Here is a 27,129-nt window from a genome sequence, read left to right on the forward strand (position 1 = left end):
TTTTAAAAAGATATCCTTTAAAATCTATTTTTGAATATACATTTAGCCCTCTTAACAAAGGGTTCAGTTCTTGCTTTAAGAAATGTTGGGAAAGTATGTTAACCCTTTCCTCCAATTTAGTGACTATGTCTGTTGTGTTGCTCATTGGGCTATAACTAAGACACTAAGTTGACCTGGTGATGCTGTACTCTGTTGGCCAAACATCCAAGGGGAAACAGCAGCAAACTCTTAACTGTTAAGCTTTTGAACCACAGTCATATTACTATTATTAACACCATGACACACTCTCTAAATGCTAGCATTCGATTGTCTGCTAAAAAGTCTTTCACCAAAAGCTGTGACTGTGAGATGAGAAAAGACTTCAGAAGAAAGTTTTCTAAACTTCTACCCAATAAAGGTTTGGAACAGGGCACAGTAAAGTATCTGACCTGCCTTTTTTTTCCTCCAATAAGTAAAGTTTAATTGGAATACAGCCATGCTCATCTGTTTAGTATAGTCTATAACTGCACCAAAATGACTGAGTTGAGTAGAAAAATTGGATAGTCTGCAGTCCTAAAATCTTGACTATCTGTACCTTAAATAAAAAAAAGTTTGCCAACCCCTGCTCTAGAAAACAAGAGGGCTGAAAATAGCTCCAGGAAAATTAAAATAATGCTAGTGATTTGAAAGTGGTTTACTGACTCTGTAACTTGGTAAGGGCCCAAGTACATGTAATGGGATAATTTAGTCCCAAAGGCTCTGACCCATGTAGGTCAGTTGTGAGCCCAAGGCATGACACCTCAGTTCAGATTTGTGTATCCTGGTGTGCCAACTTGATTTCCTCAAAAAGTTCATGCACTAGATATGCTATGGGTCCCTCTGAGTCAGGTCATGACCTGGTTAGGAATAGGGATGCACTGAAGCAGAAACTATTTGTGCCAGTAGGCAATCTCTACTGAAGCCCTTCATCATGGTTTCAGAAGTGGAGAATAAATGCCAGCCGCAATAATTCACAGCAAGATTCAGTGTTTGGCAAAATGTTCTCAGAACCAACTTTAAAAGAGCATTGCTTTATTTGGGTTAGCAATGGTAGTAGAGAAGTTGGGATATTGTTCTTTATAGGTACTGGGCCGAAACCAACACTGAAGCCAAACTTCACTATGATTTGAAATCATAAGGCATTAAATGAAAAATATTACCTCAGAATGTGGGTAGGGTCTTGCCCATCTGGAAACATGAAAAAATTCCATTCTAGTTTTCACAGTCTTTCTACTTTAAACTATTGATTTTTTTTTAATGCAGAAGGAAAGCCAGTTAAGAAAGATCCCTTGTAAAGAAAGATGAAGGAAAGAGGTGAGCTGAAGCTACTCATGTTCATTTGTAAGGTGACACACGATTCTCCTGATATCAAAGGGAATATTTTGATAGCTCTGACATATGGCTCACATACGGCTATACATAATTACCATGTGTACATAAGATTCCGAAGTACCACAGTCATGGAATTCTACACAGGAGAAAGCAAATGAATGCAAAAGACAATCCATTCCTTTTAAAAAAATAAAATCCACAAATTCTAATAAGACCCTTAAGAGCTCCCAGGTGTGCCATAGAAATTATGTGAATATAGGAACTACAAGGGCTCCAGACCAAGAACACACTGAGACAAATGAAATTTAAACCAATTGTGTGATGTGCTTGACACACTAATGCAATATCTAGGCACTGAAAGAAAATCACAGGATACATAAAAGCCCAGCAGTAATGATGGAGACAATAACCTCTGATTAGTACGTCTATACTGCATGGAACATTAAAGATATAAGAAAGGCCTGTGCTGGAGACACAGACCAGACACAATTATGCTGAATGAGTACATCAGTTCTATTATTTGTATAACCAGAGCTAAACATGAGTACAATATTCTTACTCTAGCAGTGTCACCCCACCTAAATTAACATTATATAGAGGTAATAGGGTTCATAAAATCAAAATGCCAAAGAAACACATTTGCCTAGATAGCATGAAGAAGTCTCACAAGCATTTCTAGCATATTCTTTTATCTTAGCATGAAACACAAAACCTAATGTGGGTTGGGACACTGGCAAGAACTTCACTACTAAAAGAAGCTAACATTTTTTGTGTATTTATACATACAAAGAGGAAAATTTGTTTTTCAGCATGACAACACAGGGAATTCTGACAAAATATACACATTCACTTTTACTTCTTCTGTTTTAGAGTTGGCTACAGTTTGGATAAACTGATGATCATACATTCCATCCCTCATTTAATAAAACCTATTTAAAATATTGCCCTTATTAATGACTACCAGAAGACAGCAGTGTTCATTATCCCTGTAATTCAATTGCCAGAAATTTGTGCAATAAATCAGGAAAAGGTTAAAATATTTTTCATGCCAGAATGGAACATATCAATCTATTTTATTTGATTACCATGTGCAATGAGGCTTTCTCAAGGCCAGATTACCTTACTCATTATAATTATGCCAGATCATATTTTTGCTTAAAATGGAAAAAGATTTTTAAAATGCCAGAAATCCAGTTGGAACTAATCTAGGATTTTTTTTTTCTTCCTCCTTTGTACATTTTAGGACATGAGAAATGACATCCTGCTCTCCTTCTAAGAGAAGACAGCAACGTTGTTCCCATGAAAAGCAGATTAGGCAAATGGCATCTGAACAACCCTCATTTTATTAACTGATTTGAAAATTCAATAAAATTATCTATAATATTTCTTTAATTCCAAAGTTAAATTCTACCCCTATAAATAAACTCTTACTCACTAGAGCACAATAATGTGCTTCTCTATGTGGTGACATTTCCTTCTAAGTGAATGTAAGCTGAATTCAATCAGTAATGAAGCTCATATTTTTAAAAAATAAAAACTTCATCAATAAGGAATAACACAGGCATTTTCTGCAGTCCTTCCCCTCTCTGTAGAATAATCTCTTTTCTGGGCATAAGAGAACTCTACCTCCTCAAGCCCCTCTGGGGGTCTTCCTCCCCTTTTGGCTCCAGCTGAGTTCCAACAACTCCCATTCTGTGTTCCTGGGAGTCAGCTGTGGCTATGAGCAGAACTGTATGCCTAAGCTCTGCTCTTGCCAGAGTGTTTCTCCAAATTGAAATTGGGTCACCCCAACCAGGAACAGCCCCACAAACTTCATTCAGGGTAAAAAGGCCTTTGGACTTCTTAAATCATAAGGCAGAGCACCAGAATAAAGATCACCTCAAGGCAAGAAAGAAGAAGAGGGTGAAAAAATGGTGACCATTAGAAGTGGAAGTAGGTCTGTAATCCCAGCACTCAGGGGTTCAAGGCCAGCCTGAGCAACATGTCAAGACCTCGTCTCTATAATAAATCAAAAAATTAACTGGGCATGGTGGCGCGAGCCTATGGTTCCAGCTACTTGGAAGGTTGAGGTGGTAGGATCGAGCCCAGCAGTTCAAGGCTGCAGTGGCCGTGAGCATACCACTGAACTGTAACCTGGGCAACAGAGTGAGACTCCAACTCAAAAAAAAAAAAAAAAAAAAGTGGAGGCAGAACTTTTCTTGTAACTCTTCAGAACTGTAAATTAAAAAAATAGAAAAAGATGACACCTACAAGAATGGTGGAAAATAAAAAAGACTAGTGATACCACATACTGGGAAAGTTGGAAGCAACCGGGACCCTCACATGTTGCTGGTGGGAATGTAGAATGGTACCAACTTCTACCTCTTTGGCAGTTTCAAATAAAGTTAAACATCAATTGACATAACAATCCACCTAGAAAAGAAAATAAATGCATATGTCCACCAAAATATATATATATTTTTATTTTTAAGAGATGGGGCCTTGCTCTGCAGCCTTGGCTGAATTGCAGTGGCACAGTCACAGCTCACTGCAGCCTCAAACTCCTGCGCTCAAGTGATACTCCTGCCTCAGCCTCTTGAACAGTGTTTACTATAAATGCTTGCCACCATGCCAGGCTATTTTTTTTTTTTTTGCTTTTGTAGAAACTTGGTCTCACTATGTTGCCCAGACTGATCTTGAACTCCTGGCCTCAAGAGACCCTCCAACTTCAGCCTCTCAAAGTGCTGAAATTATAGGTGTGAGCCACCATGCCCAACCTCACTAAAAGATTTGTACAAAAATGTTCTAGCAGCTTTATTTATGATGACTAAAACTGGAAACAACCCAAATGTCCATTAACAGAACATTCATGATCTACTTGTTCAGGAAAATAAAGAAATTGTGGTATATCCAGAAAGCTAGTCAGCAATAGAAAGGGATGAACTACGGTTAATGCAACAACATGGATAAATCACAAAACCCTACTGTTTAGTGAAAGAAGCCAGACTCAAGTTCACATACAGTATGATTTCATTTCTGTGAAGTTCAAGAATAAGAATAATCAACTTGTAGTGATAAAAAGCAGCACAGCCGCTGCCTTTGGTGGAGTCAGAGGTTGACCTGAAGGGGCATAAGAAAACTTTCTAGAATAACGGGAATGCTCTATATCAGGCATGTCCAACCCGTGACCTTTAGGCTGTATGTGGCCCAGGACAGCTAGTAATGTGGCCCCACAAGATCTTTTAACATCATGTGTTTTTTGGTGCTTATTTTTTTGTGACCTCATGCATAGTTCCATTTTTGAAGTTCACAACCATGTCTTACTCATGATACCACTTTTCGGCAGCACATACATTTGTGAGCAGCTGTTTTCAATTATGAAGCATACAAAGAACAAAATTTGAACAAACATTTCTGATGAGCACCTTGAGAACTCACTAAGAATTGTGATCACTTTCATCTATCCTAACAATGATAGATTAGTTTTACAAAAACAAGTCAAATTTCCCACTAGTTTTATATTGTTCTCATTTTCCTAAACTTTTAATAAAAATATATAAAATAAGTCTTATTATTATATACACTAACTATATTATATAATTTATGTGCAGCTTAAGGTAATTCCTCTTTACTCAGTGTGACCCAGGGAAGCCAAAAGGTTGGACACCCTTACTCTATATCTTGATCTGGCAATGGGTGTGCATTTTCCAGATATAGTCTGTGGTATAATTAAGATCTGTGCATTTGCTGAATGCTAATTAAACCTCAATAAAACACTGATAGCATAAAAAATGAGTTATTTCTAAAAGAATAAAGAAACATATTGCACAAACAATAAATTGTACATATAAATAATCTTCAAGTTTATGCACTAATGTGAAGAGTCAGAAAGACAGTGGAAAGAACTTTAAAATCAGGAGACAAAATTTTACAACTTATTAAAATATGTGGACTAGCATTTTTTTAATAAAAGAAAAATACATATACAAATCCTCTATGAGATTTTCTGCTATGAACTGTCACAGGCATGATAGATGGACCCCAGGAATTGTTTCTATTCTAGTTGACCCCAAAATATAGTGAAAAACTCAACACTTCCTGCTTGAGTTATTTTCCTTAGAAATTGACATCAAAATGCTTATAGGCTGTTTCTGACCTGAAATTTGTTCCTTTGGAAAATGTTTGCAACATTATTTTAAAGTTGTATATGAGCTTCAAAATGTACAAAAAACACAAATAGCCTCACATATTTCACAATTTAGTTAATCGATGAGTAATTATTTAGTAAATGTAGTAAATTCTAGCAGTTATAAAAACTGAGCTAATATTTTATGAGAAAGCATAATTATGAAGTAAGGGTAGCTATTAATCTAAATACATCTTTGAAAATTAGCTTGGCAATAAATTTTACCAAATAATTTAAAATCACTTTAATTTATATTTTTCTATGCATATATTAATAAAAGTGCCACGTAAACAAAGATACATTTACTAAGAAAAAGATCGTGAATATTAATGGTTCAGTATATCACAAACTTATTTATTCCTACGAAGTTTAGCTAAATATGTCCATTAAAATAGCTTTTGTAGAACCTTCGCTGTTGAAAAGATTCTGAGGGGGAAAGAAGCATTCAAGGCAACAAAAAGAAGAAATAAGAACTTTTTACATGCTTTTTTTCCTCCATAACTGGTGCCATGTACGTTTAGCCAACTCTACTACAAAGTCTACTAAATAAGAATGCAAAAAATAAAGACTGTGCATGAAGGTTTATGTCATTACAAGAATATCTTCCTGCAATGTACTTACTCTGAATATTTGGCTCCAAACTAAACTGACAAAATTATCTCTTGGGTCATATAAAACCATAATGAGATTATTGTATGGAAATAATGTCAACATATTTTATGACTTTGATCATATAGACCAGAAGTTGGCAAACTTTTTCTGTAAAGAGCCAGATACAAATTTTAAACAGGCACATGCCTGTAGTCCCAGCTATTTGGGAGGTGGAGGTGGGAAGATTCCTTGAGCCCAGGAGTTCGAGACTTTAGCGAATTATAATCACAACACTGCACTTCAGCCTCGGTCATAGAGTGAGACCCTGTCTCTAGAAATAAATAAAAAATTAAAGTAAAAAAGAAAAAAGAGACAGATAGTTAATATTTTAAGTTTTGTGGGCCACATACAGTCTCTCTGGCATAATCAGCTAAAAGCATAAAAAAAATCTTCTTAGCTTGAGATCTTTCAACAAGTGGTAGATTGGATTTGGTCCACAGGCTATCATTTGATTTCTGATAAAGATCACTAATAGCAATAACTATATCATAAAAATGATAGCAGAGTCATTTTAAAAGTTCAAGCCCTTTATTTCTACAGTCACTGAAATAGATCTTCCTCAAATAAAAATTCTGTTCCTATTTGGTATCACTCAGACCAGTGCCAAAGGCAAACCTTGGGACTTGGTTATCATCTGTCTGACAGGAAGTCGCTCCTCCAAATCACTCATTCAAATCCTCTTGCTCTGCAAGGAATAAGCCTTGAATCCTTTCTCATGTCTAACATGTCACAGTTCTTTCTCCCTTTTCTAACCCCTTTACATTTAGTGTATTCCACCTTTACACCACTTGGCACTTGTCAGTGATAGAATTCTTCATAAAAATAAAATGCTTTTAGTAAATAACTTAAAACCTCATGATATAATGTTTGTTAAAACGAAATTTCTTATATGTAAGATTGAAGTTACTTTTAAAGTAGAATGTAAGGTCCTTAAGGCCAAAGACTGTAACTTCTTTTTTGTGTGTGTGTTGATTCTGGAAGTGGTGGTGTTGAGTACTCTTAGGCCACTCATGGAGCTGATCTCACTCTGAACTCCATTACAGGTGAAGACCTCAAGGAAATTGGTCTCTTGTACAGCTGAAAGTGTTTGGGAAGCCAGAACAAAGTGAGAGGAAGACCTTAGAGTGGGTCAGCTTTTCACTAACGATAATATGCTATGCTTCTGTCTTGTAGAGTTCTTGCTGGGAATGGCTACCCAGTCAGGATCGGTATTTCCTTGCCTCTTATGCAGTTGGACAGTTGGACTACATGACTACTTCTTGCCAATCGAATGTGAGTAGAAATTATGTAAGCTACTTCCCGAACTGCCCCATAAAAATGTATCACTATCCTTCTGCCTCCCAGCTGTATGTCAGTACTCAAGGCATATTAAAAACCATGTCATTAAAGAGTCTGCCAGCTTAGATCCCTGAATAACTGTGTGGGACCGAGTCCTATGTCAACTGGATGTTAAGTGAGCAAGAAAAAAACTTATGTTAAGCCACTGAAGTTCATGGCTTATTTGTTTTAGCAATTAAGTTACCTTATTTAGAACAGAGGATCTCTCTGTTGTGATGAAGTGAAATGGACATTGTTGAACTGTCTGTTGGCATTCAGTTCTGCTATAGAGAAGTCCACAATCTAATTTACCCCCTTCCTCCAGACAAACTTCGGTTTTACTCAGCCACCCTAGAAATGATTATACTCATGACAATGTCAATATGAATATGCTAATCATGAGATTCCAAAATAAGCACTGTATAAGGCAAAGCATGCAAAATGTCCTTTTAAAGGTAAGATAAAAGGATACTCAAAAACAAAAAGCCTATTTCCCCTTTCTGGAATTTCTTTTTTTCCATCCCTCTAGATGCAATGCAGACTAGCCACCAGCAAAGATACTATCAAGATAAACCAGTTCAGTTAATATGATTACGTGTCCTTTGTGTATATCCTTGTCAACCTTTTAGAAGTTTAAAATCAAATCTTTCTGATTTCTTCCATTCAATTTAGTAGACCACAGTGAAACTCAAAACCTTAGAACAATAAACCTTTTCTTAGATACTAGGAATTTCAGTGGTGAGGAAATTTTGAGCCAGATCCATTGCAATTTAAAACTAAAATTTTTCTTGAAGTAGAGTATATTATGGAGAATAAAAGAGCTTTGAAACAGTTCTTTTAGGTATTCTGTTTTTTTATAAACTCCAAGATGTATAGAATTTTCAAGTTCCTCCTTAAAAATAACTCAGTTATTCTTCTTGCCCTGAGGATAAGGTCTGAACTTCAGAGGGTGATTTCTGTGTTTTTCTTGCTCAGGCTCTTGCTTTCCTCTCCACTCCATTCTCCAACCACTACGTATCTTGCATCCTATGCATCAGCCACTGTGAATACCTTTCCACTTCTCCAGTATGCGTTGCTCTCACTTTCCTCCAGCCTTTGCATTTGAAGTTCTCTCTACCAAGGTGCAGTACTCACCTTCTCCCTTTCTCCCCTTTTCCTTAGCTTACTTCTACTGAGTCTTTAGGTCTCATTAGAAGACACATCATAGCTTATTCTGACGGTCTTTCAAAACCAGGTTAGGGAAACTTCTTGTGTCTGTCATCAATACCTTGTTCTTGGCCAGAAGACTTAACACCTTATATTACAACTAAAGTTTAGTGGTCAGGGTCCATGTTTATATTGCGGTCTTTGTAAGGTCAGGATAAATCTTTTTAATGATGTGAGCACTAATGCCTCACATAGTGCATGGAACATAGCAGGTGCTCAGAAAATATTCATTGAACGTTGCTGAATCTAGAACAACCCTTATCTGACGTTGTGTTCTATCACAACCTATAGAAGAGGATGTTACTGACCCACCAACCAAAGTACACTTATCCTCAAGAATGAGAGTGGCCAAAAGTGTGGCACATAAGGTACAAGTTCTCCTTTGTATAGTAAATAATTATATTCAATGACCAACTTTATGACCTTGAACTCATTATGCTCAAGCTGACTGAAATAGGGTGTGTAAAATGATCAAAAAGAAAATAAACACAACTCACAAAATACACCCCCTTTCTGATATGGATCATTTAAGCTTGCAAGATCTCTTTCTTCTAATCTGAATATGTAGGGAAAATAATCCAGCAGCAGCAGCAGCAGCAGACCAGACCCTCCTCTTCTGTCCAACCATCAGGGCTCTGAAGCATACCTTCTGATTGGGGAGCTCCTCTTTGAACTGACATCTGACTTGCTCCAGAGTATTTCCAAGCTTATGTATTTTGCTCTCCCAAAGGTTGTCCTTGATATTAATCTCCCTGTTTACCTTTTAAGTGCAGTTTCATATTGCTAATCCACATTCAGGTCACAGGTCTCTGCTTCAGCCATACCCACCTCCATTATGGCAATGCTCTTGGCTGACTCAAGGCCTCAGAACTTAGTTCTCAGATACTAGGAGGATTTGGGGCAGTGAAGTATGAGGATGGGCTTAGTGGGAAGAGAGAATGTTTACATATTACAATTTATCTAGCATACAGGAAGACAGCAGAACCAGAGAGACTTTAAGAAACGGCAGCATAACAGTTGGGATTTCTCTCTTCCTTTTTTATTTTCTGAGTCAGGGTCTTGTTCTGTCACCCAGGCTGGAATGCAGTGGCACAATCACAGCTCACTGAAGCCTCTAACTCCTGGGCTCAGGTGATTCTTCTATCTCAGCCTCCCGAGTAGCTGGGACTACAGGCATGTGCCACCACGCTCAGCTATATATAAATATATATATATATATTTTTTTTTATAGTGATGAGGTCTCACTATGTTGTCCAGGCTGGTCTCAAACTCCTTGCTTCCAGCAATCCTCCTGTCTTGGCCTCCCAAAGTGGTAGGATTACAAGTGTGAGTCACCATGCCTGGTTGGAATTTTTCTTTGGCCACAGACTATGATGTAGAGACAGGAAAGTCCTTAACTCTACATTGCAGCATCCTCAGTTCACCAGTGCCTTCTCATTTACAGGGCTGGATGAAGAAGGCTTATATGAGGGGTGTTTGCCTGGTTAGTTGGCCACCAATTAATGTTGAGAGCCTTAAGTGTGACAATGGGAGATTCAATGCTTTTGTTTACACTGATGTTACATACACAAATGCTCAGCAACCCACGGCTGAGTTTTTACCTTGTGCAACTGATAATACTGGAGGGCACCAATTCCACCTTGTTCCTCTGCAGTCCAGAGTACCAGGCGCAGAGTCCTCTTTGGATGCAACCCTGGAAAAATAATAAAATAAAAAAGTAATACTTCAGTTAATTTTGAATTTTTTAAAAATGGCAAGGACCCTTGTCTACGTTGTGGAGGCAGGAGGGAATCAGAGGCACTCATGTCTTGCTGGTGTGGCCGACTGCTTCACTGATAGGAAATTGATCATCAAGTTCGGCCTCTTTATCTGAAAAGTGGAGACAATATTATAGGTCTATGTCATAACTCTTTCACGGGTGGCAGAGAGGATTAAATGAGATGTGTTAATGTACGTGAGACAACTTGGTGGCTGGCATGTAATTGACATTCAATAAGTGAACTAAAAACTACATAATGGATATCCAGGTGCAGAGCACCCACTTTCACCCGCTCAGAGGAGAGGGACATCTTAATGCCCAGAGAGGAAGTCATTCCAAACTCAGGGTGTTGCTGACACAGCAAAGGAGCAACTTCAGGGCTGATCTCCAGGGCAGGTTAGTGGAGAAAGGGGTTGTGGCAAACACTGCCTGCAGGTCAGGAAGTAATAGCCTCTAATCACTTCCTTAACTGGATATCCAGCCTAGCAGGACCCAATGGATGCCAACTTCAGAAAGATAAGAGATCACACCAAGAAGGTGCAGTTAGGAGGACTCCAAGCAGATCATGGGGCTTTCCAGTGACCTTAACTGAAATCAGATTTTTTGGCTCTAGTTCAGGATAAGGTGCATAGGGGATTACTTCTTAGTCTAAATGTATAAGTATAGCTAGCTGCCCACGCTGTCCTCAGTAACATAATAACCGAAAAGCAGATGCAACAGATGCTTGCCCATGGCCATGGAAATAGAAGGTCATTCACTTAAGGACAGTGAAAATTAATTGAATGAGGATGACATTTATTCACCTTATTACTGCATGAGTAGCTTGGTGGCAATTTCATTTACTTGTGATACACACATTTGTATCCTGGAGTTATTAAAGTTAATGGCAGATCTAGAACCACCTTTGAGTGACAATGTCTGCTCAGAAAAAGTTAGCTACAGGAAAGCTTCATTTTCCAAACTTTAAAAAAAGGGTAAAACCGTATTCTAAAAGTGCTCCTGATTCAGACCTGATAATGTCATTTCTAAGAAATAACAAAGGCAGAGAAATGTAAAACTGTACCTAAATCTTATTAAGAGGATTCGTTTTCCCACCTACTCACAGGGGAGTCATAGATAAAGACTGAATGTACTTTGAGTGGTTCTGAGATGGACTCACTACAAACCACAGGAGTAGTCCCAGATGTACTGCCACCCAGGCACCTAGCCCTCGAAAGAGCCAGCTGGGTAGCTGCAGCCTGGATGACAAATGTTTCTGGGACACGGAGCTCTCTCCTGCCCCCTCCAAAACTGACAAGCATTCTCCCTACCTAAGTCTGTGCTTGGGGCTGACAAGGAGGAGCTGCATTTTTTCACTAAATTGAATATAGTTGTGAAGCCATTGCATACTTGTACATGTTAATGTAATTAAAGGAGAACAGGCTTAGGATGTAGGCTGACGTACGTTCCAGTCAAAGCCTGGACAAGCAATTTCCATATCCAAGTCCTCAGCAAATCCCATTGGCGTTTCCATCTAAATCCATCCAGAATCCAACTTCTCTGCTCGACCACCCTCACTCTGGTCCAAGCTCCCGTCCTCTGTTGCTTGGATTATTTCAATCACCTCCTGATTGGTCTCCCTGCCACAGCCCCCACCTCTCTGAAGGTAATGCTCTGTACTGTAGCCAGTAGGGCATTGTAAAAACCTAAGCCAGCTCCTGTCACTCCTCTTCTCAAAACCTCCAATAAGCAGACATGTAAGCTTCTGGAAAGCAAGGATTTATGCATTTAATTCATTGTAACAGTCCCCAGTTCCCAAATTGTTGGGCACACATTAACTAGGAACTGAAGGAATAAATGAATGCAAAACTTGGTGTCTTGATTAGAGCATAATTCAAAGCCATTTCCCCAATCTCATCTCCTTAAATTCTTCTACTATCTCATTCCCAAGCAAGGAGTTTTATTTGAAAAAGGCTGACAGATCTGGTGAATCTTGCTATCATTAGGCACTAGCTGTATAACCACTGGGAAACTGATCATTCAAGTTTGGCCTCTTTATCTGAAAAGTGGAGACAATATTATGGGCCTATATCATAACTCTTTCATGGGTAGCAGAGAGGATTAAATGAGATTTGTCAATGTATGTGAGACAACATACATTGGTGTATGTAGTCAATGTATGTGAGACAATATACATCAGCGACTGGCATGTAATTGACATCCAATAAGTGAACTAAAAAACTATATAAGGGATATCAGGTGCAGAGCACCCACTTTCACCCCCTCAGAGGAGAGGGGACATCTTGTTTTTCTTTTTTGAGTTGGTGTCTCACTCCATCACCCAGACTGGAGTACAGTGGCATGCTCACGGCTACCCTAGTGTGCACTTGCTGGGCTTCAGTGATGCTTCTATCTCAGCCTTCCAAGTAGCCGGAACAACAGGCACGTGCTACCATGTCCGGCTAAGTTTTTTTTTTTTTTTGAGAAAGGATTTATTGAGAGGACAGAAAAACTCCCACAGTGGGAGGGGACCCAAGGGGTTTGCCCAGTTTTTTTCTTTTTGATTTATGGTAGAGACGAGGTCTCGCCAAGTTGCCTGGGCTGGTCTCAAACCCATGGGCTCAGGCAATTCACTCGTCTCGGCCTCCCAAAGTGCTGGCATTACAGGCTGAGCCACCAAGCCCAGCCAAGAGGAGGCAGCTTAATGCCCAGAGTAGAATCCTTTCAAAGGCCTTGGAATGCCTGGGGAAGGACACTGGAATGTCCACTGCTTGCTCCACAGAGTCAAACCACCTGCTCACATTCGTATCACAAACTTAAACTGTTGTATGAGAAATAAATTGAATCAGGATTGCTAAAGATTATAGTCTTTGGTTTTTCCAAAAGAAATCTGCTCAAAGTCCATTTAAATCATGACATTTTGCTTATAACTGAACAAAATAAAGAATGAGGTACTATCACTGTTTATATTCTGCAACTAAAAGTTCTAAATGTTAAAGTCTATAAAAAAGGGAAACATATATATATTGACATATCTCTGTACTTAATAGCAAAATAGTACCAAATTATTAAAATGATAGAATTCTTTAAATAAGGATAAACAGGCAGCATAGATTATAGAATATTTACTTTTTAAGAGCAAATGCTCTGAACACCCCTATAGATTTGGTTGGTGTACCACCTGAAAGTTATTTTCATATAGGGTTAGTTGCTTTCACTTTTTGCAAGTCAGCTCAAATGGCCAATGATGTCATATTACGGTAATAAAGATGTAGTTGCTTTGAAGTAAGGAATCTTAAGGCCTCTAAACAACAATAGCATGTCTGTCAGTGCACAGCTGGCCCTAAAAAGACTAACAGAGCTTCCTAAGCTCTCGACGGTGTGAAACCCATGAGCATGGAACACTAGCGACTCCTTCGGTAACCAACTGAATCCAAAGTCTCATTCCACTCTGACAATTTGCCCCTAAACCTAAGAGAAATAAATGCATGGGACTTATTCAATAAATAGACCCTAAACCTAGTGCGGAGTTCGGGCCTCTGGGTCACCTAAGTCCACAAAGGATAGCATGGGGAAGAGAAAGGCCTTGGCTGGTGGAGTCTGAATAAGCTGTGTTTCACTCCTGGCTCTGCCTGTGCGATTATATGAGTTACCTCATCTCTCTGAGTCTCAGTTTCTTCATCTCCCAATAAAGAAAATGGTAATTGCCTCACGGGATTGTTAAGAAAATGAAATGAGACAAGACAACTATAAGAAAGGGGACCCCACCAAAAAACCTGGGATTTATTTATTAAAAATTGTGTATTTATTCTTACATGCTTAAACTTCAGTCTCCCTCAAAGTACTCTTCGTTTGATGCAATACACCTACAGAGATGCTTTTTCCACCGCCCACAATTGTTTTTGAACTCATCAGTTGTGATGCCTTCTAGTGCTTCTGCCATTTTTTGTTTCACTTCTTCCATATAAGTAAAATGTTTCCTTTTGAGGAATTTTTTTCTTCCAGGGAAACAAAAAGAAAAAGTTGCTCTGGGCAAGATCAGGTGAATAGGGAGGTTGGAGTATGGGGCTCATGCTGGGTTTTTTTTGGTCAAAAACTGCTGAACCCTCAGCATTGTGTGGACAGGTGTACTCGTAAATCATCCATCAAGAAATGGGCAAAAGTGTTGAAATATTTTTTTTTAAAAAGCCAGGCTTGGTGGCTCAGCCTGTAATCCCAGCACTTTGGGAGGCAGAGGCGAGAGGATTGCATGAGCCCATGGGTTCAAGACCAGCCCAGGCAACTTAGTGAGATCTTGTCTCTACAACAAAATAAAATAAAATAAAATAAAATAAAATAAAATAAAATAAAATAAAAAATTGTCCAGGCATGGTAACACGTGTCTATAGTTCTGGCTACTTGGAAGGGTGACGCAGAAGGATTGATAGAACCCGGCAGGTCAATGTTGGGGGTGGCTGTGATCATGCCACTGTACACCAGCCTGGGCGACAGTGAGACTCCAACTCAAAAAAAAAAAATTCAGTGAAACTGAACACAGCCTCTCACAGCAACGCTAGCTAGTACGGTGATGCCGATGGGTTCCTAAAACACTTATCTTGTGGGTTAAGTCTGTATTACAAGGGGCCTGCCTAATTGTTTTGGAGGGTTCCCCACCTTGTGTATCAAGCACAGTCTCCAGCACATAGGTTTTCAAGAATTGTTTATTAGCTTCTCTCTCCATCACTCTAGACAACCTTCCAGTCTGTGTCAACTGTCACCAGGGAGAACATGTGAGAGAACAAGTCTGAGGGCTGTTCCTCATGCTGCTTCCTTGGGAGTCCAGAACACTTTTGTTTATACAGAATGCATATGCTCAGCCAAGGAAGAACACCTAATCCTACAGGAAAACACAGCCACTTTCAGTATAAAATGTTCCCTCATCCCAACAGAGAGCATATCCAAATCCAAATCAATAGAAGCAGGTTCCTCAGAGAGCCAATCAGAATTTCTTGTTTCTGGATAAAGTCAAAAGACTAAATATACCTAGAAACAGAATAAAATTGATAAAGACATCTACATGCACCTTATTTTTTGAGTTGGGGGGTCTCCATCTGTCACCCAACTGGAGTGGGGTGGTATAATCATAGTTCACTGCCTCAAACTCCTGGGCCCAAGTGGTCCTCTCTCCTCAGCCTCCACAGTAACTGGGACTACAGGCATGAACCATATTTATCACTGTTAAATGAAATAAATTATTGTGAATCTCAAATCCTAACTCGTTTGAAAAGCCACAAATTTTAAGTATGTAAAACAACAGCAACAACAATAATAATAAAGCCAAAACAATAGTAGCCACAAAACAAAGTGATAGGAGGTCAATTTTGGGGAATTAATTTTGTGGTAAATGGATAGCTCAGCAGTAATCCTGGTCCCCACCCTGGCACTGGTTTGGTGGTACACAGCTCCAGTCCAAGGCAAGCACATGAAAGTCTTCGAATGGGAACAGGGTGGGAAGGCCCTGCCTAGTTTTGTCAGAAGATAGGCAATTGTTCTCCCATGTGTTTATAGGAACTGCCAGAGATTCTTTGACCCCTTGAAATTTCTAACAAGACCTCTAGATAGTGCAATAATTTACAGCATCATGATTAAAAGAACATAAACTACCAATGTGTTGTAACTTGGTTTTGGTCTATGCATTCCATTTTTGTTTAATTAAGTTATGCTGCTCGGGGGAAGATAGCGTCTGTAAGAAAAGGTGAACCAAAATGTTTGGACTTTTTTTTTCTTCAGTATTCTCAAATTTAAGGACAAGAAAGCTGAATGATAATTATCATTAAGCTGATAAGTTCCAAGGTTAGTTGACTGTCTTACACTTGTACCAAAAGAGAAGCATAGCAAAATAAACTTGACTTGCAGCAGGAAAACTCAGATTAATCTAGCCTTGTAGACAGCTTTTCCAAATCATAAATTCTAAAAAGCACTATTTGCTAACAATGCATATGGACCCCAATGCTAATTTACTATTCAGTTTCAAGCCCTCTAGAACTATGTATGAATACTGTTCTCCCTTTCACAATCTAACTCTGCAGAGAAAATGCAACTTTCTCTTTCAGTAAATCAACTCATTCTCCATATAAATGCACTGGTTCACAAATACGCTGGTTGTCCAACTCTTCTTTAGCATCAGTTTGGAAGAGAGTGCCTACACTTACAGAGATTTCTATTACTGCAATAAACTTGACTAAGGAGTATAGTATCCAAGCTACAGAAGTAGATAATGACATGGTAGCGTATGAAGTGAATGAAAGAGGTAGCAAAGCAGAGGGGTTAAATGCACACATTCGGGGGTTGAAACATGTTTCCACTTTGGGCAAATTACATAATTTGTCATATGATATATGAGCACATTAGCACTAATTTTTAAAAAATAGGGGGCATGGTTAGATACATATTAATTATTTTAGTGCAGTAAATTCCAATTACTTCTCTTTATAGTCAGGAACAGAAAATCGCCTTGAAGAAGATTTTTGTTCTTAGAAGGATCACTTGGCATCTTTCTTAGTTATGAAAACATAAAGCAATAGGCACTTTGGCGGGGGGACCTTCGGGCAGGGCATCACGTTTTTCTTAAATGATGTCTTACAAGCTGCTACCTTTTGAGCCACCTGGAGGAACAACCTGAACACTGGGCACAAGGAGAATCAGAGTTAAGAAAAGCTTCCGGAGGGAAACTCTGGTTTCCTCGATGCTGTTTCCTTGCCTGGGGGCTGGAAATGAGAAATTTGTTGGGTCAGGGCAATGCTGACTAAGGTCCTGGGCCAGGGAAGGTCCTGGAAGTCACAGAAATTAAGCGACCCTGATGAAGGGAGAAGTCTGGGCTGTTGACCAGGGCTCAACACAGTGGCCCAAGGTTCTAGGGGAAGGATGAGGCCAATTCCTAAAGCGCCTCCAGACCCAGCCAGCCTGGCACAGAGGTTGTGTCACAGGGAACAATGGCTGAGGATGGAAATGTAAACAAAGGGGCTTGTAAGCTTGTTGCTCCAAATGGGGACCACTGTGATGGGGGTGTACAAACTATATCACGTGGCAGCCACCAGAAAGAGCAGCAGTCACAGACGGATCCAGAAACAGACAGAGTTCTGGAGGAAGACTGACCGGTTTGGCATGAGTAAAGTCCCAGGATTCATGGACAATTCAGGGGCAGTGGAAGGGACCTCAGGAGGAGAGAATGGACTTCTTGCTAATAAGCCCTGTGGAGGCTTGGGTGATTAACTGTGAAGAAGATTAAAGAGATGTGGTAGTATTTATAACCTGTGTTTGTGAAATAGGTCATAACAGTTATAATTTCCATAATTTAAAGGCAACAGTCCTACTTCATTATAATGATTAGGATTCTATTAGCCAGGAAAATCACTATTAATCGTTGGTGAAGCAGAAATACTGTGACTTTACAATGTGTGTGAAGGCCATTCCTGTCCTAACCCAATTTTCTACCCTCCTCCTCTGCTTCAGTCTCTCATCCTAAACTCTGGTGATACATGTTTTCTACCAGTCCTGAAAATGCTGAGCTATGTCAGATTTTTGGCCCTTTACATAGGCGTTTCTTCCTACCTAGAATGCCTCTTCACCTTTTCCATCTGGCAAACTCCCAATCATTCAACAAAGCCCATCTTTCATATTACTTTCTCTGGGACCCCTTTCCTAACTCAAGGCCAAGTTAGGCTGCTCTTTTGCCAATGTTCTTCTAGAACCTCATATGTAGCTCCATTTTCATCTTCAACTACACTTAAATGTTGATCTTCCTTCTCATTAGAGCATTCGTTTTCTGAGACTTAACTCATTTCCCTTTTTTATAATCTGTACCAGTACCTGACATTTAATAATTGTGGAATAAATGTTTATTTATTGGTTGACTGACTGAACGACTGAATGATTATATTGACATAAGTACAAATAAAAAGTATTACCTTTTCATTTAATCTAAAACATGTCAGTACCTATTCAGTTCAGAAAAGTTGGTAAGGTATGCTATTTTTGTAAGACCAAAGCCCAAGCAACACAGGTGAAAGCATCCCAGTAGACAAAATCATTAAATGTGCTTCAACTTTGACGTCTGCTTTAGTTGTCTCGCCTGCTTTTGTAGCATAGCTAAGTCTAGTCAAAATTTAGCCCATCAACAGCTCGTGTGAATCAAGACATTAAATAAATAAATAAATAAATATATAATGGTCACAGGAATCTTCCATCAGCTTAGTGAATTAAATTATAGGTATTAGCATCTTAAATTGACAGCTCTTTTTAATTTTTCACTTTGATAATTCTTCTGAATATAAAAACAATATAGATCCTTTTAACATTTTTAAATTAAGAAAAAATTAGAAAACAAAAACAATCTATAATCATATTGCTATATTTTCTTATAATTTTTAAACATATGTATATATAAATATAGTCATATAAAATTTTATATAAACAGTTATAGTTTTTTACTGTCTTTTCCACTTAAAATCATGGTATACATGATCTTTATTATAATCAATCATCTTTAAGAAAATTGTTCTTAAACTTTTTGTAGCTATTCCCTTATTATTAGACATTTAAGGCTCTTATTCTTAGGACAAGTTCTTACAAATATAAATACAGTACTGAATCTAAATAGTATAAATATTTTTCAGGCTCTTGAAACATGTCATCAATGCAATTTATATTCCTACCAGCAGTGTATAACAATATTCACTTTTACTTAATGTAGAACTTTAATCTTATCTCCTTTTTAAAAATGTGTGCCATGTTATATCTATTTTTCTATATGATATTCTACTCATTTCCAGCCAGAATAATTGCATAGACAAATACACACACATTCTAAAGTCTATTTTTAACTTGATTGAGACAAATGTTAAGTGTATATCTGATGCCTGACTAGAGTTAAAATATGTGAATTTGTTTTTCTTATTTAAATTGTCTGATAGTAGGGTTCTTTTATCAATATATTTCTAAGATAATGTTAGTATCATGTAGGAATCACAAGCCTGATCTAGCTGGCATTTTAAAACATGCTATTTCTTTTTCCCTATCATTATTTAGAGTGTTTTTATCTGCAAGGATAAATTGAGAAGCCTGGTTAATGATAGATTTGAACTCTGAATCACACTTTTGTTAAGAGTGCTACCCTTCAGAAACATCAACTGGTGAGAAGTTAAGCAAACAGTACAATTTTCAAGAAAATGAAGGTAAATCAAATACAAGTACCAAAACTCCTTTCAAAAATTTACATTCACCAATATGGTTCTTTAAATTTTATTTCTTATTAAGATCAAGCTGTGTCAGGAATAACAACTATGTTTGTACTTGAATCAGGGATTATCAAAAAGTAATGCATCTCCAACAAGCAACTGAGATGAGAAAAGTTCTGAGATCCCTTTTCGATACCAAACAGAAAATATGAACCACACTTTTTTTTTTTTTAATAGCATGGGATCCATCATTAAGCTGCTTCTGTTAACACTTTCAAACACTCCTTTTCATGGTTATGGTGAAGAAAATGTTGTCTATATTTCCAAAGATTTTCTTTGTCTTTTTTTCTGTTAATTTTTTTTTTTTTTTTTTTTGAGTTGGGATTTCACTTTGTCACCCATGCTGGTGTGCAGAGTGGCACAGTCAAAGCTAACCGCAGCCTTGACTTCCAGGGCTCAGGTAATTCTTCCCTCTCAGTCTCCCCAGAAGCTGAGAATACAGGCATGCACCACCACATCCAGTTATTTTTTTGATGAGATATCACTATGTTGCTCATGTTGGTCTCAAACTCTTGGGCTTGGAGTATCCTCCCACCTTGACCTCCCAAAGTGCTGGGATTACAGGCATGAGCCACCATGCCCAGCCCAATTTTTTTTCTGTATAAAATGAATTATGAAGTAAACTATACTTTATTAAAGGATTAATCCTTTATTGTCTTGAGTGATCATTTTAATAATCATTTTTAATTATTGGTTCTATTTAAGTTTAGGTTTTCAGACCACAGCACATGTGGTATACTAATTCAGTTTTCAATGTTTTGAACAAAAAAACTCACCTTAAGCGTTACTCTATTCTCAGCCCCCAAAATGATTGCTGAATACTCTTGCTAAGGGAAACTCTCACCGGGAAAAAAACAAGACCATCAAAATGTCCCTGGAACTTCCCCCTTCATTCCCCTTCCCACTGTGGCTGTCATAATTTAAAGCCCTTTAAATTGCTGCAATTGCCGACTAACTGCTTCCTCCAATCCTTTCTGGGTAACTGCTGCCAGATTCATCTTTCTTATTTAGACTGCTGCTTTGAACACATCACTGGCTGCATGGAAACCTTTAATCACTCCTTATCATTTAGAGCAGTAGTCTGCCTCCGGCATCTTTTGAACACACATCTCTAACAATAAAACCACTTTGAGCATGAGTCACCACATATGTATATTTATGTATAAATGACATACAATATTGTCAGTACAATTATTAGTAAAATTTATTTCTTTTTCGATATAAAGAACACATTTCCCAGTATTCAAATGAATTTTTCTACACACTTCTTGGCTTTGGAGGCCACCGGTCTTTGGAATAGACCATCCTCCTCTTCAGTATAGCATTCAAGGCCTTATGCGGACTGATTCCAATCTGCCCCCCTGACTTACCTACAACTATCCCCTCTCCTGGAGCCTCATTTTCACACAAATTGATCTCTTTGCTTTTTTCTCATTTCTTTGTTTTTTCTCACACCATTTTTTGCCATCTGATTTGCCCTTTCTTTTTCTCTCTACGTATACCTATATCTTAACCATCTTTCAAGATCCAGTTCCAACTCCTCCTGCTCCACTCTCTCCTTTCTCTGAACCTGAAAGCTGTTATTTTCTGTTCTACCCATTTGGCAATTAATCTCAATTAATGTAGTTTCTGCTGTTGGTTTTCTTTTTTCTTTCCTTTTTTTTTTTTTTTTTTTTTTTTTTTGAGTAAGCAGGATTTATTGGGAGGACAGAGAAGCTCCCATGGCGGGAGGGGACCCGAAGGGATTGCCCTGCTGTTGGTTTTCACACACAGCCCCTGGTAAATCAAAGAGCTCTATACATATTTTAATGTGCGAATTAGCATGCCTAATACAATTTTAAGCTGCAACAAGAGAGACATAGATTAGATCTATAAAAAGAACTTTTGGGCAGAGGATCTTTTTAAACATTAAATCAATTATACTTGCTTAAAAGAAAGAGTAAAGTCTGGAAATAAAGCTGGTATTGGGCATGTGGGGTAGGTAGAAATTGACTGGAATTTTTGAATCTCTTTTAGATCTAGGATGTTATGATTGGCGATTCTACAAATACTGAATAATACCCACGGGGATGTGGGCTGGCATTTCTTCAAGAGAAGTATTTGGCCTCCCAGGAGAAGAGCAGTTTATTGCAAACATTTTCATTCCTCGATTATGGAAAGCACAAGACATATTTGTATTCTTGAGATAAAAGAATATTTAGAGCCAACTCAGGGGTGTCAACATGAAATTTCAATGCTTCAAATTCCAAATACCTTACATTGCCAAAGTAATAGGTTATCTCACCTGAAAACCTTTGGCTTTTCTGGGTCATTTTGACACATCTTATATATAAAATCTGTTAAAGTAAGGAAGAAATTTTATATAGTCTGTATTTCTAGGAGCTTGTAAATTTTTACTCAAAACCTCAGGGGACTGTTGTCATAAAAAGACTCCTAGAGTTTATCTGCTGTCCTTCTAGGGTCGAGTTTCCAGGGGTGTGTCCAGTCTGTGAACCCTTCACTTTTGAAATGAAACCAAGTCCATACAGAGCTATGTGCTTAGTGTGGGAAGGAATGTGATGCCTCCATTCTCAGCACTTTTCCCAGGACCCCATCCTCAAACCTTAAAATCAATCTATAGATTTTTTTTTCCCCTGAGTAGATACCATTTCAAGAACAATATTCTCCATCACGTTCTAACCTATTTTTTATTTCCACATTTAACACTTATTAAAACTCATCATCTCTGCCCCTCCTGGATACACAAGCATGCATTTAAGAATTCTGTTTCATCAAAGAAGAAATGGAAATTCCATAATAAAAGCGAACACACAAATCAACAAATACTCACTTGGACTAACTGCAGAAATGAAGAAGGTTGAATGGCACAATCGATGCTACACAAAATGGCAGACTCATTCATTGAACAACTATGCCTGAACCAGGGACCAAAAATTGGGGGCTGAGGAAGATAGTCATGCTCTTTGAATTGAAGAAACTCACACCCCAGAGGACAAAGTAAGAAAGTCCTACATTATTCTTACCATCATCACCATCACCATTATCATTGTTGTAGGTACTTTGCATTCATCTAAAAAAATCTGATTAAAAATATTAAGTTATAATTGTTTTGGACAGAGAATGAGGTTACACCAGGGAGGGTGGAGGAAGAGAGAAAGAGAGGAGAGTTACTGAGTTATCACTGGATTCAAGAGGAGAACTGAGAACTAAGATGTAGAGCAGAAGGGTAATAAAGGAAAAGACTGGAGGAGAGCAATGGCATATGGGGAAAAGCATCAGCATCTGTAGCATTACCAGTGTGATTTTAGAGATGACCAATATTTAGGTCATGATGGAGGGAGAAAGGACCACGACGGGCAGGGCACTCTGTACTGTGCCAGCACTGTGCTAAGATGTTTCTAGACAACAGCACATATACTTTTAGAAACATTACTTCAATTAATTCTGCAAAGCAAGTAATAAGGTTTTCCTCTTTCACAAATAATAAAACTGGGAGGCAGAGAAATTAAGTAGCTTGCCCAATAGTACAAAGCTAATAAGCAGCAGAGCTGGGATTCAAACCAGAGACAGTCGAATGCCCTCTCAATGCTCTTAGCTGCTTCACACTATTGCTTTTCCAAAAGATAAACTGCACGGAAGGACCTGACCATTCTGTGCAACCTCTCTTTCTCTGTCTCCTTTTAGGTGAAAATCTCACATCAGAGGACATAATCTAACAAAGCTACTGTATCAGTCTCTGTTAATCAGAGGCCCATGTTTGGACCTGCAAATTCCATCTAAAACTGAGAGATGGGGGGCAAGAATATGCCCTAGAGACATTGGGTATATGTGTTTGGTCATGGGGGTGAGAACTGGGATCAAGTAAAGAAAGATACTTACTAGGCTGATAGAAATAAGTCACCAGTCCCTACCACAGTCAGAAACTGAACAACATTAGATTGTCCAGATTTATAGCAACAGGAATGACTAAACCTTGAACTGCTGAGTCCAAAAATTATCACTAACTTTAAACAAATGGGAGACAGAGAGGAAGAATATCTTATCTTCCAGATGGGTTGCTCAAAAGTCACTTGTATTTTTGGGGGATTGAGCTTCAGAAAAATTTAAAATTAACCTAAAAATTATAAGCTTAGCAAGCAACTTAGATGAACAAAATTCATTCTCTGTGCACACGTGCGCGCGCACACACACACACACACACACACACACACACACACAAATAAGGCTTTACAAAAATCAGGAAAAGTTTACTATAAAGATGATTGTGAAAAATAAGCTCCAAACGTAAATACATTCATTTTTGTTGCCAACAATAAATTCTGTTGGAAAACAAAAACTCACAGTGACATTTTAGGGACTATAAGTTCTTCTAAGGAAAAATGATTTTTTAAGCATTATGGTTTTACTTTTCTCGGCAGAGAGGGAGATTATATCAGAGGGAGAGTCATAATTGAGTTTAGGAATAGATCTGGAGGGAGGGCAGAAAGGTGATCAAGGAGTGAATTGGTGGAGAACGATTACATAACTGTGAAAGTATTTACAGTCCACTGATGCTGTGTTAGAGACAGCTGGCCAACTGGTGAGGCAGGGAGGCTGGGGAGAGAAGGAACCAGGATTTACTGGGTACTTAACATTATGCCAGATGCTGTGCTAACTTCTTTCCAGACATTATCTCATTTAATTTTCACAACAATCTTATAACACCTGACAATATTATGACATCTGGGGGTATTATCCCCAAGTTCCAGATAAGAAAACAAAGGTTAAAAGAATGTATGTGACTCACACAATGTCACAGAGCTAGCAGGTGCTAGAGGGTAGATATGAATCCAGATTTTTTATATTTTTAATCCAGTGCCTATGTCTTTTCAAGTAGACTACTCTGACTCAGGCCCCATACATTGAGAATAGTCTGTGACATATGAAAACAAAAATAACTTAGGGCAGATATTAATGATATAGATAGACCATCAAGGATGGACTTCAACAAGAATGTGGAAGTAACTGAATTGCTTTCTAATGTAAATTTTACTGAATCTGTCACATACAGAGTCACCTGTGGTAGGTGACAAGGCATCATCATAGCAGGGGACAGGTTCTATTCTTACCATCTGACCCCTCCTTCTAACCCCTCCTTCTAACCCCTCCTTCTAACCCTTCCTCAAGTTTCTAGTGCAATCTTCCCCAGGAAAATAAGGATTGAGAGAAAGGCAGAGCATGAGGAAGAAAGGCGTTGCAGAAGCAGACACAAAGCATAACACAGAAAATCTAACACAATCGGTCTGTTACTTGTAGAAATCACAGAAATTGTACAAATCACACTGTGAGCTGAGGTTGTGAGGTATCGCTGTCCTGGTCCTCCCACTGTTCCCTACGCACAGCACTCTGATAAAAGTTGTTACCTTCTAACTCAGCAGCCCTTGCTCCCGTACTAGACTGAATGACCAAGTAAAAATTAACTGAGAATTAAGAAAATCCAGAGATCAAAATGACATGAGATCTGAATGACATAATAGAGACATGCTTAAGTCCCATTTCAAATGGTGAAAGTCATATGGCAACCTGTGTGTCTTTTTAAAGAATATATAGACTAAAGAACATTTCTTTGTCTGTAGATGAATAACTCCTCAAGTAAAAACTGGTCACCATAGACAGCACTCAAGAAAAGATGTGGACATCTTACTCTGTCACTTCCCGCACCTCCTGCCAACACCACCCTGCTTGGAGGTAGCTGACAGCACACTCCTTAGCCCTTCACCCACCTTCTACAATAAGGACAAATCAGATGTGACACAGGGGAGATGAGGTGAAAAGTGTCTGGGACCAAGAAGAAAGAATGCTGGAACTGGTCAAGCATAGAATCAAAGACTCCAGAGAGGAAGGTATCCGTCTGGCCCGGTTCTCTTAGGCAGGTACACCACCAGAGCTTGTGCAGATGGGGAACAAGTGCCCAGTGGCTGACATGCTGAGCTGGAGACCAAACAGCTGGCTATGTGGAGGCTGCCAATGCAAAGCGACTGAGCAGATTTCACCATGGACGATAGAGTGGCTTTGCTCCTGACATTGTGCATAGGACCGGATGGGATCCACAGGCAGGGGACACAGAAAGGGCAGTGCAGGGTCAAAACCTTAGCCAACCAGGTCAGCGAGTGAAGAAACAGTCATGTGAGTAGCAGACACAAATACAAGCTAAACAGAATGCCATGTGTCATGATGACCTTAACATGGACAAGAGAGCACTAGCTAGAGAATCAAAGAGGTTCCATAATATAAAAAGAAAGCTAGCTAGCATTTGAGTGCTAGCATATTGAGTGCCAGGCAGTGTCCACTTTAGTTCCTTTAATTTTTCTCAGTTGAACCTCACATTAACACAAGGATGTAGGTATTATTGTTTTTCCTATTTTACAGGTCAGGAAGTTGAGGCTTAGGGAGGTGAAGTGACTCACTCATGGAGTCACGTAGTAAGAAGCAGAAACAGAACTTGAACCCAGGTTCTTTTGAGCCCAAAGCCCATAACTTAAGCCTTTATTTTACACATGGGTCCCCTCAGTGTGTGCAGTGGACTGGGAATGACTCGCTTAGGTATTAATCCTGTGAGAACCCGGCACAGATTAACATGATAACAATTAGATACACACTCACAAGACTCTAATAAGAAAAAATACACTCTGGGTCAGTGGCAAAACTGAAAAATGAGGAACCCAGTTCAAGGGAAGAACTACTGTTTTAGCACTGGGTTCATGCTGGCTGCAAGTCGAAGGTATAATACATTTGTTCACATTTGTATAAACAGACATCCTAAATGTGCAAGCGTACATTGATACATTTTTACAGAGAATACTAAGCTATTGATTCCAGCTTCCTGGCTCTCCTTGGCTTGATTTACTACCATGTTACCTTAATCTATATTTCTGTGTACTGGGGGATCAATAGCACAAGCATCAGATTGCTCTGAACAAATAATTTTGTCTTTAAATTCTTCAAATTATAATGGGCATTAAAGAGGTTTTAGAAAAATAAAGATGTCAGGTCATTTCCTCCAGACTTGACTTCACAAAGGACCCTAACAAGAGAGGAGCGTTCACTCTCCACCACCCCAACACACATATGTTCGAGTACTCTGTACAGTACCAGTGTTGATGTATTCATTTCTGAGCCTTGAACTTAGAGTACTTTGAGTCAACTGCCTAATCTAATCTTAGTAGACTGTTTTACTGTTCCAGCATTATATAATAGCACCAGAGTGAGTCTGTTGGTGCCTAAATAGACTATGGGCATTAAATGTTAAATAAATAAGACTTATCCCAGTGTTCTGCGGCCCACTTCTTGACGGCATTAAAACTTTCTTCATCCCCCTGAAGTTCCCAAAAAAGAAAACTGCCTGTTCTTTATTATAAGCAATAACAATTTCTCTTTCTATCTAGAAA

The 27,129-nt window shown here is 38.6% G+C and overlaps 1 protein-coding gene across 1 annotated transcript in view; it reads right to left on the reverse strand.

Moving 5' to 3' along the window:
- Positions 1-27,129, reverse strand: part of CPQ (carboxypeptidase Q) — a 300,673-nt gene that overhangs the window by 20,176 nt on the left and 253,368 nt on the right. The window contains exon 6 of the mRNA XM_008064423.2: positions 10,291-10,382. Within this exon, the coding sequence (XP_008062614.1) occupies positions 10,291-10,382 (92 nt within the window). The remainder of the gene's footprint in view (positions 1-10,290; positions 10,383-27,129) is intronic.

Source organism: Carlito syrichta, unplaced genomic scaffold (genome assembly GCF_000164805.1).
Source record: "Carlito syrichta isolate Samal-C Ts95f unplaced genomic scaffold, Tarsius_syrichta-2.0.1 Scaffold307333, whole genome shotgun sequence".
In the NCBI taxonomy this organism is placed as follows: Eukaryota; Metazoa; Chordata; class Mammalia; order Primates; family Tarsiidae; genus Carlito; species Carlito syrichta.